This window comes from Macrotis lagotis, chromosome 8 (assembly GCF_037893015.1).
Source record: "Macrotis lagotis isolate mMagLag1 chromosome 8, bilby.v1.9.chrom.fasta, whole genome shotgun sequence".
NCBI lineage: Eukaryota > Metazoa > Chordata > Mammalia > Peramelemorphia > Peramelidae > Macrotis > Macrotis lagotis.
Window position 1 is genome coordinate 60,764,199 of NC_133665.1, and position 14,199 is coordinate 60,778,397.

The 14,199-nt window shown below is 45.5% G+C and overlaps 2 protein-coding genes and 1 long non-coding RNA gene across 5 annotated transcripts; 2 read left to right on the top strand and 1 right to left on the bottom strand.

Annotated features, from left to right (window-relative positions):
• Positions 1–1,238: 1,238 nt before the first annotated feature.
• C8H16orf92 (chromosome 8 C16orf92 homolog) lies at positions 1,239–2,948 on the top strand. Its single transcript, XM_074197315.1, has 4 exons — positions 1,239–1,420; positions 1,944–2,099; positions 2,591–2,678; positions 2,831–2,948. The coding sequence occupies exons 1-4, from the start codon at positions 1,369–1,371 to the stop codon at positions 2,850–2,852; spliced, it is 318 nt and encodes a 105-aa protein (XP_074053416.1). The 5' UTR covers positions 1,239–1,368; the 3' UTR covers positions 2,853–2,948.
• A 98-nt stretch (positions 2,949–3,046) lies between these two features.
• On the bottom strand, positions 3,047–13,152 carry TLCD3B (TLC domain containing 3B). 3 transcript variants are annotated; one of them, XR_012470829.1, is made up of 6 exons: positions 9,301–9,876; positions 8,220–8,303; positions 5,547–5,781; positions 4,742–4,837; positions 3,786–4,370; positions 3,047–3,350 (listed from the first exon to the last, which is right to left on the bottom strand). XR_012470829.1 is itself a non-coding variant. In XM_074197314.1 (6 exons), exons 2-6 carry the CDS (start codon positions 12,217–12,219, stop codon positions 4,062–4,064), a joined length of 849 nt encoding a protein of 282 aa, XP_074053415.1. In that variant the 5' UTR covers positions 12,220–12,225; positions 12,658–13,152; the 3' UTR covers positions 3,048–4,061. The 3 variants fall into 3 exon arrangements, 2 of the variants coding, with proteins under 2 accessions (XP_074053413.1, XP_074053415.1); XM_074197314.1 differs by lacking the exon at positions 9,301–9,876 and adding exons at positions 12,095–12,225; positions 12,658–13,152 and having other exon boundaries at positions 3,048–4,370; XM_074197312.1 differs by having other exon boundaries at positions 3,047–4,370.
• Positions 7,714–13,435, top strand: LOC141495697 (uncharacterized). The gene is made up of 3 exons (XR_012470830.1): positions 7,714–9,165; positions 11,984–12,258; positions 13,350–13,435. It is a non-coding gene; the product is annotated as an uncharacterized LOC141495697 (long non-coding RNA).
• The last annotated feature ends 764 nt before the right edge of the window (positions 13,436–14,199 follow it).

Here is a 14,199-nt window from a genome sequence, read left to right on the forward strand (position 1 = left end):
AACTGCTCTGGGGGGGAGAAGAATTACCCCCCAGGATTAAACAGAGTCAATGAACAGTTGCTGCTGTTGCAACTGCTTTAAGTCAGGGGAGAAGGAGCAACCTTTCTCCACCCATACTCCTTCATGTTTCCAACCCTGGGGCAAACCCCAGGTTACAATTCTTAGTGGAAGGAGCAGGTGTACCTTGACCATGGAACCTTCTTGCCTCTTCTTCACTTCCTAGATCTCAAAGGGTAGGAAATAGTGCAGCCACCTAATGAGGAAACACAAGCTTAACTGGGAGGTATCTGGTTTCCTTGGACGGTATAGGGGGGTCATCTCTCCCCATGATGAGATATATTACCTTGAGCTAAGAAGGGATAAATTTATGACCATTGGAAGGGAGGGAAGCCTATAGACAGCATCTGAACTATTTTTATGGATGAATAAACTGAGACTTCCAGAAATTACCTAATTCTTGCATAAATTTGGCATCTAGCATGGGGTGGAATGATTCTGCTAAAGGCAAAGGAGAAGGATGCCCTGCACAGCATACTCCTCACTATAATAAACATATTTGTACAACCCACCTCAGTAATCACCCAGTTGATATGGTCCTCTTCGATGCCAAATGATTAGTATTAATAGTTATATGCATTCAAAAGAGAAGTAACAAACATAGAAAAGGGTTTGAAGCACAGAGATCCAACCATAAGAAACCAACCCCCTTATTTTACAGATAGGAAATAAAAAGGGATTTGCCTAAGTCACGTAAGTGGAAGCCAGGATTAACACTAGTTCTGACTTCAAATTTTGTACTCGTGCTATTCCACAATCATGGTGTCTCATGATGGTAGTGGTGGAGGAGCTTGTATCTCCATTGGTTATATCCATTTCCACTGGATGCTTTCTTCATAGAATTCAGTAGTCCAACTCTAGCTACTGTGGGAACAGATTAGGCCTGGATAGCTTCAATGAAAGATTCTGGGAGACTAATACCATCCAGTAGGAAAACAGTTCTCTTGGTTTCTAAGTAAGAAATTGAAATGTCCCTTCCCCTTAACTCTGATGTCAAGAGCTACTTTTTAGGAAGAATGTTCTTGGTGTCCCTAAGGAGATGAGAGAAAATAGAAGGGGAACCATAATGAGAAAATTCTTTTAGTTTTGGGTGATCACCAAGTTCTGGAGATTAAAGTTCCAAAGGGTTTAGTGGAAACAAACCCTGAAGAAAGGGAAGAAAAGGGGGAGAAAGAAAATGGAACCCTCCCTGAAGGTGATTTAGAATTGAACCTCCTCCTCCAACACATGCCCAGAAAGTCATGAGTGGAATATCCCAGAATGTTCTATGACATCATGAAACAAATCCTATGATATTAGAGCGGAAGGAAAATGAAGTTGTGTCTTTGGCTGTGTATAATAGGGGTATGGATTGTGGGAGCAGGTAGGAAGCCTGGGAAATTGGGAGCTGGTTTCAGACAGTGGATAAAGATGTTATCTAAGGAATCCAATGGATTAGGGAAAGAGATATATTCATTTTTAGTCCAGGAGGTATCAGTGGATCTCCTTAAGCTTTTTGGCAATAATATGAACTTCTGTGAAGCAAGGTAACCTCCAGTGCCAGTGGAGACCCTGCTCCTTCATTCCAGATGAACTGTCCCAAAGAAATATGGGGTGCCTTGTCTAGAGATTCACCAGTCTGAGGGTAACTGATAACCCACTGGATCTCTGAGGTGACCCTTACAGTAATGGGGGTGGGGGAGGCTTTATAGTCCAGATATGAGGCCAAACATGATATATGAGAAACAAGTTAGAGTTATTAAATATGTACCATCCTGGGACAGCTGGATCACCCTGAGCACTTTAGGTCAGAATGCTTTGTGTTTATTGTAGTATGATTTCATGAGGAAAGTTAAACTCCAAAATGGTGGTACACTTTTAGCATTTTTTTTCCCCTTGGATTCCAGCCATTCATCCCCGGGCTTCCATGGACATGGCCTCAGAAGAGTCTCTGCTTGATGATAATCCCAACTTCTTTGATTACCCAGATTCAGCCAGGGACAAAATCCTGACCATCTCCAACTTCATTGGAGAAAAACCTGTTTATTTCACTTTGGATTCAGGTGGGGGTATTGGAGAAGCCCCTGTTTTCTGAACCTTAGAAATTCAGGCCATAGGACAAGAGGTTATTCTCCCATAGAATACTGTGCAAGTGAGGGAACTAACTACAATGTTGTCATTTCTCTTAAGCTGTTAACTTATCTGCAAAATGAGGGTTTACTATCAGCCCCAAGAAGTTGCGGGGAAAATAAGTAAATTTTATTCCTCAATTAATTCCCATCTTTGTCCCCTCTTTTCCTGAATGTGCCAGAGTAGAAAAATATGTAACATGGCCCCTAAAGTTGATATTTGAAAAACACTTTTATGGTTTGCACACTATGTACCAATATTGCATTTAATCCTCTCACAGATCCTTTGAAATAGCTATTACCCCATTTTATAGAAGGAAACAGGCTTAGTGATTTGCCTGGCTTAGGAAAGATGCAAACCTTGGTGTTTTTTAATTCCCATCTAGTTTTAAAATATCTAAATCTTCCTCCTCTCTCCTAAATAGACTTCAAATCCAGGTTCTCGCACCAAATATTGTTTGGTTTATTCATCCTCCTCCTAATCACCATCCTCTACCAGCTCTGCATCCACATGTAAGACCCTGCCACCCCCCAGGACCCTCAACTCCCACCCTTCTCCCCACAGTATCACAAATTTCATTCTGTTGCCTATTCTAAGGGATCCCAATTGATGCCTGGGGAGAAACGGGCATTCTTAACTTACAATTCATTCTTGTGTTCTGTAGGAGTGGCCAAAAATGTTCCTAAGGAGGACAATCCGTCTCTGCTCACAGCTCGACAGCCTCAATTCATCCACTCCACAAATTAAATAAAAACTACTAATTTCCTACTATGTTCATTCTACTAAGAGCATGTTCTCTTTCTTCCCATTATTCCAATGCCCTCTCCCCCCCAGCCCCTGCTCTCTCCAATACCTTGTGTCCCATTCCTCCCTGCCCTCTCCCCCAAATAATTGAGATGAGGCCCTAGTGGCATTCACGCTGATCTCATCTTTATTAGCGGTCTTTATATAGCGCCTCCCAAGGTTCCCCCTGCTCCTGGATCTGGAGGAAGCCTCAAGAGGTCTGTAGCACCAGGGACAGGTGGGAGAGGGCAAGAAGGCCAAATTATATAGCCTGAAGGAACGAGCACAAGAGCCCCTCCTCCAGTTTCCCCCAAGTGGGGCACTCAGCAATGAAGAGGCTGGGCCAGGTGGTGGTGTGTGGCCTGTCAGTGTCTGCCTCCCCATAAGAAACTAATACAAACCTGGGGAAATAAATAAAATTCCTAAGGGTCTGGAAAGATGCTGGGCTGCCTGTGTAGGAGAGGAGCTAGCTAGCTCTAAAGGGGTAGCCAACCTATACCCTGGTGAGACACAAAGAGGTTAGAGGTACCTCTCCCACCCAGAGGGAATGCATGAGGTTAGGAGCTGCCTTCCCCTAGACTACAGCATATGGGGAAGGGAAATAGGCGTGTCCTTGGCAAAAAGGAGAGGGCCCTTCTCTAGATTATTTACTCCTTGATCCTTTATAATCCCTGTTAGTCTCCCCCCTAATCCATCCTATCCTAAATTGCTGTGGAATAGGGCACCTTCCTTTTTAATTTCCCTCCTTTAGGCCCCCTGCAGATTACAGTTGGGAAAAAAGGGTATCCCTGGGGTTATATATGTAGGAGGGTGCCTCCTAATTTCCACTTTCTTACTTTCTTAGTTCCTACACAAAGGAGATCGTTGGCCATTCCAAACCCTCTGTCCCTCAGTCCCAGGCACCCTGAGGACAAGAGAGGTAGCTGTTTCTTACAAGCCTGGTCCCTGTTCCATCCCTTTTACCATCATATAGGGAGAAGCTTCCCCCCCAACTTCTCCATCCCTATCCTCCAGGCCTAGGACCACTGGAGAGGCCCCTAGTTCCCATCCCTACCCATCAGTCCCAGAGCCCAATTCCTGGAGGAATGGGTGCCCCAACCCTCTCCCTCTCCTCAGTCCCGGGGCCCATCGTGAAGTCCCGGGGGCTGACGGGGGACTGGAGGGGTGGGTCCCCGAGGCCTAAAAAGGCGACATGCTCCCCGGCAGATGAGGAAAAACCAGTAGAGCTGTGGAGCAAGCAGCAGGGCGGCCCCCAGGTTGACATGGGCTGGTATATTGAGGGGTACAGAGAGCAAGGGCAGGCCTGCATGCTGCCCATAGGCCCAGTACAGGTAGGGGAACAGCAGCACTCGACAGCACAGGAAGCTCAGCAGCATCAAGGTACCATTCACTTTGTGCAGCAGGGTGTGTTGCTGCTTGTACTGATGGGAAAAAGAAAAAAAGAGGATGAGTAGATGAGGATGGGATTGAAGGTAAGGAGGAGGCTTCCCTAAAGGGGACAGCAAGAACCATCCTGGACTACTTCCCACTCCTTGCCCCCTCTGTCTACTCTGCTGGATAACAGAGGGCATGAAAACAAGGTAAGGGAGGCAGAAGGGAATTAGGATTAAAATCCCTGAGACTCTAGTGGAGTAGTTTTTCTCTCTCTGCCTCCATAAGGACCCCTCATTAGTCCATGTGGCTCCCCAACCCTAAATAACTCCAATACCTTGGAGACTTCCTTGAATATGCCTTTTGAGGGAAAGCTCTCATAGCTTCACTTTCCTCCCTCTGCTTTCTACTATTTCCTTACCTGGATGAGGATCTTGCCTAGGCAGACAAAGGGTGTGCTGACTTCCGCCATCAACATGCAGCCCAGAAAGAAGTCCCCCTTGCCTTGGCGCCACACCTTAGAGAAGAGAAAAATAGAAAGGGAATGTAACCATAGAGGTCTCATCTTGCTGCTCCCTTTTTGTCTCTTCCTAACCCCAGAATAGAAATCATTTTTTTCTTCCTCAATCCCACCTTTGTGGCCTCAATCTCCTTTAGGTACAGAAGAAATACTGATTGGCCAAATAATTTATTTTGGGGGTTTGGGGTTTCTTTTTGATAAATTATTTTTTTTATTTTTTCAAGGCAATGGGGTTAAGTGACTTGCTCAAAGTCATACAACTAGGTAATTATTTAAGTGTCTGAGGTGGGATTTGAATTCAGGTGCTCCTGACTCCAGGGCCAGTGCTCTATTCACTGCACCACCTAGTTGCCCCTGGTAAATAATTTTTAAAACAGCTCCTTAAGGCCAAGGAATTTGTTTCTAAATATGAATCCTGGGCAGCAAAGCACAGTGCTTGTAATATTGGAGGTCTTAAATTGTATTGTCTTCAAGGCAGGGAGCTCCTAGAAGGAAATTCCTACCAATTCCTTAATAAATACTTGCTGGATGAATGAATGGATGGATAATTCTTTCTGGTCCCATCCTGAAGTTGCCACCCTCAGCTCAGGCCTTCCCTCCCCCCACCTCCACATCCTTGTGATGTTTAGTATGCCAAGAAAAATCCACCATGGTGATAGGGTTAGACACTTCCTTCAACCATTCCTCCAACTCCCCTGGAACTCACCACTGATAGTGGAAAACAGACCAGCACCATGACTGCATGGTGCAGCACCATGAGGAATTCCTTGTGCAGGTAGCCTCGGGCCACAGCCCAAGTGCCTCCTGGGGGGCCAGCCCCTCCCTCATCCTTTCCATGACCTTTGACCTGGTGCTTGTGCCAGTGACACAGGAACATGGCGTAGATGTCATAGATGAAGTAGGGCACTGCAAACTGAGTGTAAGCTGAGGATAGCCAATGCCTGCAAAGCAGAGCAGAGAAAGAGAGAGAGAGAGAGAGAGAGAGAGAGAGAGAGAGAGAGTGTTAGTTATGGGATCAAACATAGCAACAAATGAGAAGAGGCCTACTGGGGACCAAAAGATGAACATAGAATGCTAAAATGAGAGTCATTAAGATGTCCAGGGTGAATGGGCCAAATATTTGAAGTTAGGGTAAAAGAAACAGGTGTATTTGAAGAAAACAAGGGAGGATGTGAGCAAGATAAGAGAATAGGGAAAGAGATAACCAAAAGTATCAGAGAAGAAAGTAGTATGATGTCACATGGGTCTACATGAGGAATCAGAAGATCTGAGTTCTATCATTGTCTAGCAGTGGGACATTAGGTGACTTCCTTTCTCTAAGGCCTCAACTCCATTCCTTTGCCACTGGATGGCTACTAAGGCTCCTTCTAGCATTGCTTGACATTCCATGATTTTTATGACAGATCGTACAAGGAGTCAGTAATAGTTGCTACTGCTGAGTGTGTCAGGAAAAAGTTCACCAGTAACAGTTCCAGGAAGTTAAAGGCCAAACTAACTTCTGAGAAGTGAATGCCATGAACACACTGAGAAAGAGTTCTATACATCCTGACAAAGATCAATTATGAAGATTATCAGAAAAATCATGCACAGTGTTGCAACTATTATTTTTTAATCAATGCCTTAGATAACCTTAATAAAACTACAGCCCTGTAGCAAGTGTCAGCAAGGATGGAAAAGAGAGGTGGAGTTTAGAATAAGACACAGTTTACAATTGAGAGATCATCACATTATGGTATTTTTGCAAGAGATCAAATTCAAGGCAATATGAGAGACACTATAGAAGGAGATGAATATGGGGTGATTATGGAGAGAAACAGAGAAAGAGCAACGAAGACTAGAGAGAACTAGACCATGGAAGAAAGTCTTTGGACTTTATGGCCCTACGAGGAAAGTCAAAATGCTGATTTTGAGGGAAGAAGTTAAGGTTAGAGGGAGGAGGAGGAGAAAGACAATCTGTGAACTGAGAACTAAAGGACTTGGGGAACCAAAGGCCTTGAAGTATTAGAGAGGAAGGAGGAGAGAAAAGGGAAAAGAGGATGTAAAGAAAAGGTCTAAGGATGGGAGCAAAATGTGGTAAACAAAGATGAGGGTACAACAGTAAATGGAAAGTGATAAAACTGCTCCAGGAGAAGAAGAGAAAGATGATAAGGGTAAGAAGTAGCCATAGAATACCAAAGTTTAGAAGAATGTGCAATTTTAGGGTGGGCCAGAAAGTGTTAGGAAAGTTACCAGGAACAATGGGTTAATCTCACATCCCTAAAGCCCTCAGTAATTAGGTACCTTGAAGCAAGAACAGCTGTTACCCCAGGATTAGTCTTGATCCCTCCCATTCACCTGAGGATTAGGGGGTTGGGGGAAAGAAAGAGAAGGAATAAAACAAGAGGGAATGAAGGAACTGTAAGAATGAGCTAAAAAGAATGTTGGGAGAAAATTGTATGATAAAACTATATTATCCTGGAAACAGACTGGCAAAAGAGTTGTTGGGGGATATAAAAAAGATATATAGGATATAGAAAGAGGAGCTGGGAAGAGGTGTAATAAAGACAAGTCATGGATAAAAGAAATCTGAGAAATGAAGTCGGGGGATAAGTTAGAAGCCAAAATAGATCATTATAAACCAGAAAATGTGCTTTCTGGACACTAGTGTCTTTTAGGGAATGTGAGCTGCAGAAGCCATGACTTTAGGAACTGGCTTACATCATAGTCCAACTCTGTTAAGCATCAGTCTCCAGGTCACTGTGTACTGGCTCATCAGCACCCTGGACAGTGCTGTACTCTACTCTCTTTTCAAGCCCTGCTCCCGCCCTCTTCCCGCCCCACCCCCTTCCCTTGCCCTAGGCTTTGGCAGACACCCTGCACTGCAGCAGCTGCCAGTGCCAAACTGCGGCCTCACTCCACAATCTCTCCACAAGCACCTTGACCTTTGAGGTCTCACATATTGTCATCTGTACTTTCTCCCCTCACAGGAGTCTGGTTAGAGCTATACCCTTATGAGATGGGATCCAGATCTGAGCTCAGGAAGGGAGGTGACTGCCTAGTTCCTAGGTAAGGGAATGTGGTCTCAGGGGAGGGAGAAGAGCTGAAAACCAAGGGCCACTCAGGTCTTGTTAGGCTAATGGAAGCTGGTGAGTAGTCTGAGAACTGAGAACTGCTTTGAATGAGCTCTTGGTTCCCCAATTCCTTTTCTTCTCTTGTACCTGACCTTTAAGAACAGGACAAGCTAAATTTATCCTGGGGTGTTGAGTTGCAGCAGTTGCCTGTTAACTTGCCCAGGGCCAAACTAAGGACCCGAGGAAGAAGTAACTCTCTTATGTGGATTTTTCGAGAATCCCACCCTTTCCACTAATGCATGGGAGAAAGGTCAACTCATTGCACTTACTGGTCATCAATGATATGTTTGCAGGAGGTGGAGACAATGTAGCCAGCTGTGGAGGCCATGATAGCTTGGACTGAGGACACTAGCCTAGGGAAAAGAAGGAGAAGAGGTTTGGGATGGAAGAAAAGAGTAGGATATTACCATTTCTCCTTTATATTGAACTATCTCCTCTATGTTGGACTCCATTCTTCCCAGGGCATCTTTTGGACATTTATTTCCCAGGTTTTTCTTAACACTTGATCCCATACACCCTAACTTTAGTCATCTCTGGTTCATCTTCTAATCTCTATCTTATCTCCTTTCCCAATCTCTCCACACAACACCTTTACTTCTGAACCTGTCTTATACCATTCCTTATTTGCCCCTTTCTTTTGCTCTTTTGGTGTGAATTAAGTTGGAACATCTTAGAGAGGAAACCGGGCACATCATTTTAGAGTGAGACAATTTTGAGGATGTTCTGCTGATAAGGCCTCCCTTATCAGCTAGGACAAGAACAGAACACTTTTGGGTCTATCACATTGACTTGTCCTCAGTTTTGCAACCTAGGCACATTTCCTCCAAAGTTCTGTCTCTCTCTCCTTCTGTCATTTTCATTCTCTTATTTCCCATTGTCCCCTTCCCTTAACTTTTTTTCTCCCCATTTTAGATGCCTTTAAAGTTCTCTTCTTTACTTCTCTGTCCCCCCATTCTTCCTTCATGCCTCCAACTTTCCACTTTGTTCCCCTATTCTTTTGAAAACATGTTTAGTCACATGCTGGCCCCATTCCTAGTGGTGGGAGGGGGAAATGAGGGAGAGGAAGGGGGACAGGATGCTAGGAGACCAGATGGTTAGGGTTGAATGAGGTCTTCTGGAGCAATAGAGGAGGCAGTAGAAAAGGAAAAGGAGAAGGGAGACGAAAGAAATCGCTGCTGGAGATATTTCATTCCCTGAAGGGTTCAGCAGGTCCAGGTAAGAGAGATAGATGGCCTGAGATGTTCCTGTGTAGTTTTCCCATTCTATCACCACCTTCCCATTCCCCTAAGACCCAAGCGATGGGGAGAAAGGGCTGGAGGGGAGAGGAAAGGAAGAGGGGAAGCCGTTTACCTGGCTGAGACAATGACCGCGTCGGCCTCCTCCCAGCGCAGCTGGGGCAGCCTCTGGAGCGTGTTCTTGGAAAGGAGGAAGAGTCCCGGGAACACAACCCCCCCAGCCACCATCGGGGACAGCATCATGGCTCAGGGATTTGGGGCAGGGAAGGAATGAGTAGAGCAATAAGGACTGGGGAAGCTGAGGCCTGTGAGGAGTTAAGAGATGCTGAAGGAGATAGAGAGAAAGGGGGTTTGGTTAAGGGACAGAAGTAGAGATGAAGGGAGAGAAGAATTAAGAAAAGAAAGAATGTAGACAGGAAGGACACAAAGAGGATAGGATGGGGAGAGAGGAAATAGTAACAGGAGGGACAAGAGAAAAAAAAGAATAAAATGAAAATGGGGGTAAAAAGAAAAGAAGGGAGAAATGGATAGGGACCTGAGAGGAAAAAAGGAGAAATAAAGAGAGGGAGGAGAAGGAAAAATAGAAGGATGGAAAGAGATGAAGATGGAGAAGGAAGGGGTGATACTATGAGAGGAGAGAATGGGATAGAGATAGGGGACAGAGAAAGGGTGAGGGCGCAGATGGGAAAGGGACAGAGCAGGTAGGGGGGGGTTACGCAAAGAGCTAGGGAGGGCCTGAGAAAGGGGGTGGGGGTTTGTTGTTCCAACCCTAAGGGGGAGGAGGGAAAGCCAGGGAGTGGAGGGGAGGCTGGGGAGGGGCAGATGGGCAACGGGTCAGCAGCAGTCAGCGCTGCTCTCCCGCCTCCGCCTCCTCCTCCTCCTCCTCCTCCTCCTCCTCCTCCTCCTCCTCCTCCTCCTCACACTGCCTCAGTCATCGCTGTCTCTCTGGCAGACACGGAGATGGCACATGGCATTATATAGATCAGGCCACCCAACCCCCTGCCCCCTTGGTGGGGATCAGGGAGGGGGGAAAGGATGGGGAGTCACCAGCTTGGGTGGGCGGGGGAGGGGTGGGGAAACGACAGCACCGACCAGACACCAAGAAACCGGACCTGCAGCAGCGTCTCCCCATGCAGCTCTGAGCCTCAGCGGCTGCGACAGAGATGGGGGGAGCAGAGAAAGGGGGATGGGGGGGAGGCCCTTAAAGAGACAGTGGCTGCGGCAGAGGGGGCTTGTGGGGACACAGACCTGATCGAGTCATAGGGAGGGAGAACTGCTCTCCTGGAAAAAGGTAGTTCCTTGATTTTGAAATTGCCTAAGAGGTAGCCCCCTAACGCTTCCACCTCTAAGAAATGACCCATTTCTTAGCAGCGTTCAGAAGATGCCTGAAATCTCCTTCCCTACCTTAAATAGTGTCCCTAGCTGACTTTACTCTGGGGGGGGGGAGCAGGGCTTAAGAGGATGATCACTGCAGACTGGAATTCCCTTTGGTGGAAGGAGGGAGAATTGGCCTATTATCTCAGAGGTGGCACTCTTCTTCTCTGGAGAATTTGTCCTTTGGAGAATAAGGTTAAGGAAAGGAAAGTGAGGGGAGAGAGGATCCTGGTGGGCAATAAACTGATGGATTCCTAGAGAACAAATGTCCTCTGCCGCACAAAAATTCACAAAGCTTACTCTTGACTCTCCCCTCCATCTTTCTAATGCCAACCCTTCCTTTCCATCCCTTAGAACCCAGCTGATAGTAGTAGTAGTAGTAGTAGTAGAAAAAATAATAATGGCTCAAGATAGCTCTGCAGAATAAATAGTGAAGTATTTTTCTTCCTTTTTCAGACAATGGAACTGAGATTCAGAGGTTGTGACTTGCTCACGGACCCACTGCTAGAGACCAATTTAGGTTTCCTGACTCCCAATCCAGTGCTATTCCCACTATAACAGTCTTCTTGACATTTGCCCCATCTCAAACCTTGTCCCACCCTGCTTTCATGTCTCTTGTTTCTCATGGCTGCTGTCATCCCACTCCTCCCACTATGCCAATTCATAACCCAGTTCTATCCCAGGCCTCATCAGAGTGCCTGGATGTTCTTCTGTCAATCATTCTCTGCCCTAAAGACCCTCCAGAATCCTTCTCCTTGCTCCATTATTTTTCTCTTCCCCACCCCCTTTCTCCCTTGCCTCAGTGAGGCAAAAGGCTCTGGAATTCAAGATCTTGTGCTGCCCTCCAGTGGTCAGCTACTGAGACAGCTCTCTAGATAGTCTGAGGCCTAAAGCAAGGATAGGTTGATTGACCCTGAATTTTAAATGTCCTCAGACCCTCTTAGGAGAATCAATGCTTCTATGGTGGTGGGATAGAATATAAGTTTAGGACTCTAATGTCCTCCAAATCCTAAACTATCAAACTCTGGAAGAGACAGATATATCCACACCCCTTTGTGAGGGCAGGTGTAAGAAGTAGTGGGTCCTAGTAATGCTTATTTTGAAGAGCATTATAGGAGTTGTTAGGATTAGAACTGAGGTTTCAGATATTTTATAAACTTGTAGTTCAGTTTAAAAGGAATTTTCTTTTTTACTTAGCTAGGGACTTCATAGGATCAAAGGGTCATACATATATTTAGATCAGGAAAAATAACCCACCCCCCAAAAAAATTTAGTTCATCCCTGTTATTATACAGAGAAATTGATTCCTGGGAGGGTTAAGTAACTCTATTCTTAATAGAACTTGGCAGGATTTCTGTGGACAAAGACAAATTTATGGTTTTTGTTTTCTTTTTCTCCAACCCACATTCCATACCTCACAAAAGGGAAGGACCAAATAGAAAGAAAGGCCAGGAAGATTCCCCAAATGAACTTCTTCCTTAGGTATTTGATTCCCAACAAGCCCTTCAACTCTGCCCTCACCCTAACCATCTTACTTGGATGCCACCAAGACAGCTTCCTTTTTCTCCATTTGCAGCCTGGAATGCTTCTGCAGGCTCCAGCAAAGGATGGTAAAGAACAGTGGGAAGAAAAGACAGCCTACTCCAAAAAGCAGGGACATAACTGCCTGGGTGGAGGGAGCAGAAAGGGGCAGTAAGTGGTAGGACATATCTCTAAAGTACCCAGTAACTTTCTTGCTTCCCTCCCTCTCAATAACCACTATCTATGCCCACAACATGGCCATTATCTGTTACCAATAAAACTCCAATGATAGCACTCTCTCAAATTCAAACAGGATCCCTTCAAAGAGCTCCCCTTCAACCCACTCTTAGCTGGTGCTTTCTCAATAGTCCATGGCTCCTAGTTGCCTCAGATGTCCTCCACATCTCTTCCCATCCAGCTGGTTTTGCACTGATGACCCCCTAAACTCCTCTCCAGTCTCCCAGTCTGAGATATTTCATCCCAGGACCCTTTTTACTTATTCCATTCCCCTACTATTATCTAACCACCTTCCCTCTCCCTCACAAGGATCCTCAGAGAGGTATCCAAAGACCCTTACCTCTTGAGGAACAATAAGAATGTGGGGGGAAAAAAGTTAGTGATTTTTCGTCTCAGCTCCAGAAATTGCAAAGAAGTGGAATAACTAAGCCTCCTTCAAAAGATGGATCTCTCTCTCTCTCTCTCTCTCTCTGTATATGTTTTTAAACAACAACAAAAAAAAAAACAAAAAACCTTAAAACACTTTTTTCCCCTTTAAGAAAACGGTGGGGAAAATGTCTAATATGTAATTTTTAAAAATTAAAAAGTCATCCCTCCCCTCCCCCCCCCAAATTCTCTGTTATGTGGAGGGGAGGGGAGGGGGAAAGCCCGAGGGTAGGAGAGTGAGTCCGTAGCCCTCCATCCTCTTTCAACTCAAGGAGCCCTCTCTTAGTTTGTCTCCTCTGAGGCGCTACTGAGAGCCTAAGGGGCCCCGGGCGATGGTTTTCGCCTTTCGGTGGCTGCTTGCGCCAACTTGCGGGGGGCGCGGGGCCACCAGCAGCAGTTGAGAAGGGCAGGAAGACACCAGTGCGCGTGGACCTCGCCAACCAGTCCATTAGGAAGAGAATGCTTGTCGAGAAGGAAAGTGGTACTGGGGGGAAGGGGATGTGACTGACTAGTCGGTCCAAAGTCCGGTCTCCTGCAGCTCCAAGTTGCAGCCTCAGCTCCTTGAGATTCAGACAAGAGATTGACTTTCTTCCCACTTCATTTTAGGGGCTTAGAGGATTCTGAATACTTGGAGGGATAAAAGATTTTTGGCAATATGGATCAATGCAAATGACCGCTTCTCCAAATGTTTTCATCCAGGGTGATTCTCCTCCATGTCGTTACAGAAATCTTCCATTAAAAATCCATTCATAATGCCCCTGGTTTTTTCTAATTCCTTTAATATCCCTTGTGGGCCAATAACCAACGCTTGGGATGTCCATCAACTTTCTCTTGTTCCCCTTGCTGGACAGGCTGTCGTACTAATAGGGATACTATAAGTTAAAAATGGTGAGCTCCAGCAACTTGTTTACACCCACCATGCCTCTTCCATTGTTTTTTTTTTTTAGTTTTTGCAAGGCAATGGGGTTAAGTGACTTGCCCAAGACCACACAGCTAGGTAATTATTAAGTGTCTGAGACAGAATTTGAATTCAGGTACTCCTGACTCCAGGGCCGGTGCTCTATCCACTGCGCCACCTAGCTGCCTCTCTTCCATTGTTTTTTGAACTGCTTATCATTTTGATTCTTCAGAAATCATTGTGTTCCATGATGTGCAGCCTTAGAGCACAACTGGGAAAATTAAAGAGATGGGCTGTGATGACAAAGAGCAGCTTGAAGTCATTGAAAGTACAGAATTAATTTCTCAAATTCAATGCTAAACCAATCCTCTATGAGCCCTTAGATAGGGATAGAAGAAACTGAACAAAGGCCACTAAAATTGACTTTGCCTAGAATCTTGAAAATCTAACCAAAACTCTCTCATCCTAACCCTAACCCTTAGACATTTAATAATAATTACCTAGCTATGTGGCCTTGGGCAAGCCACTTAACCCCATTTGCCTTGCAAAAACCTAAAA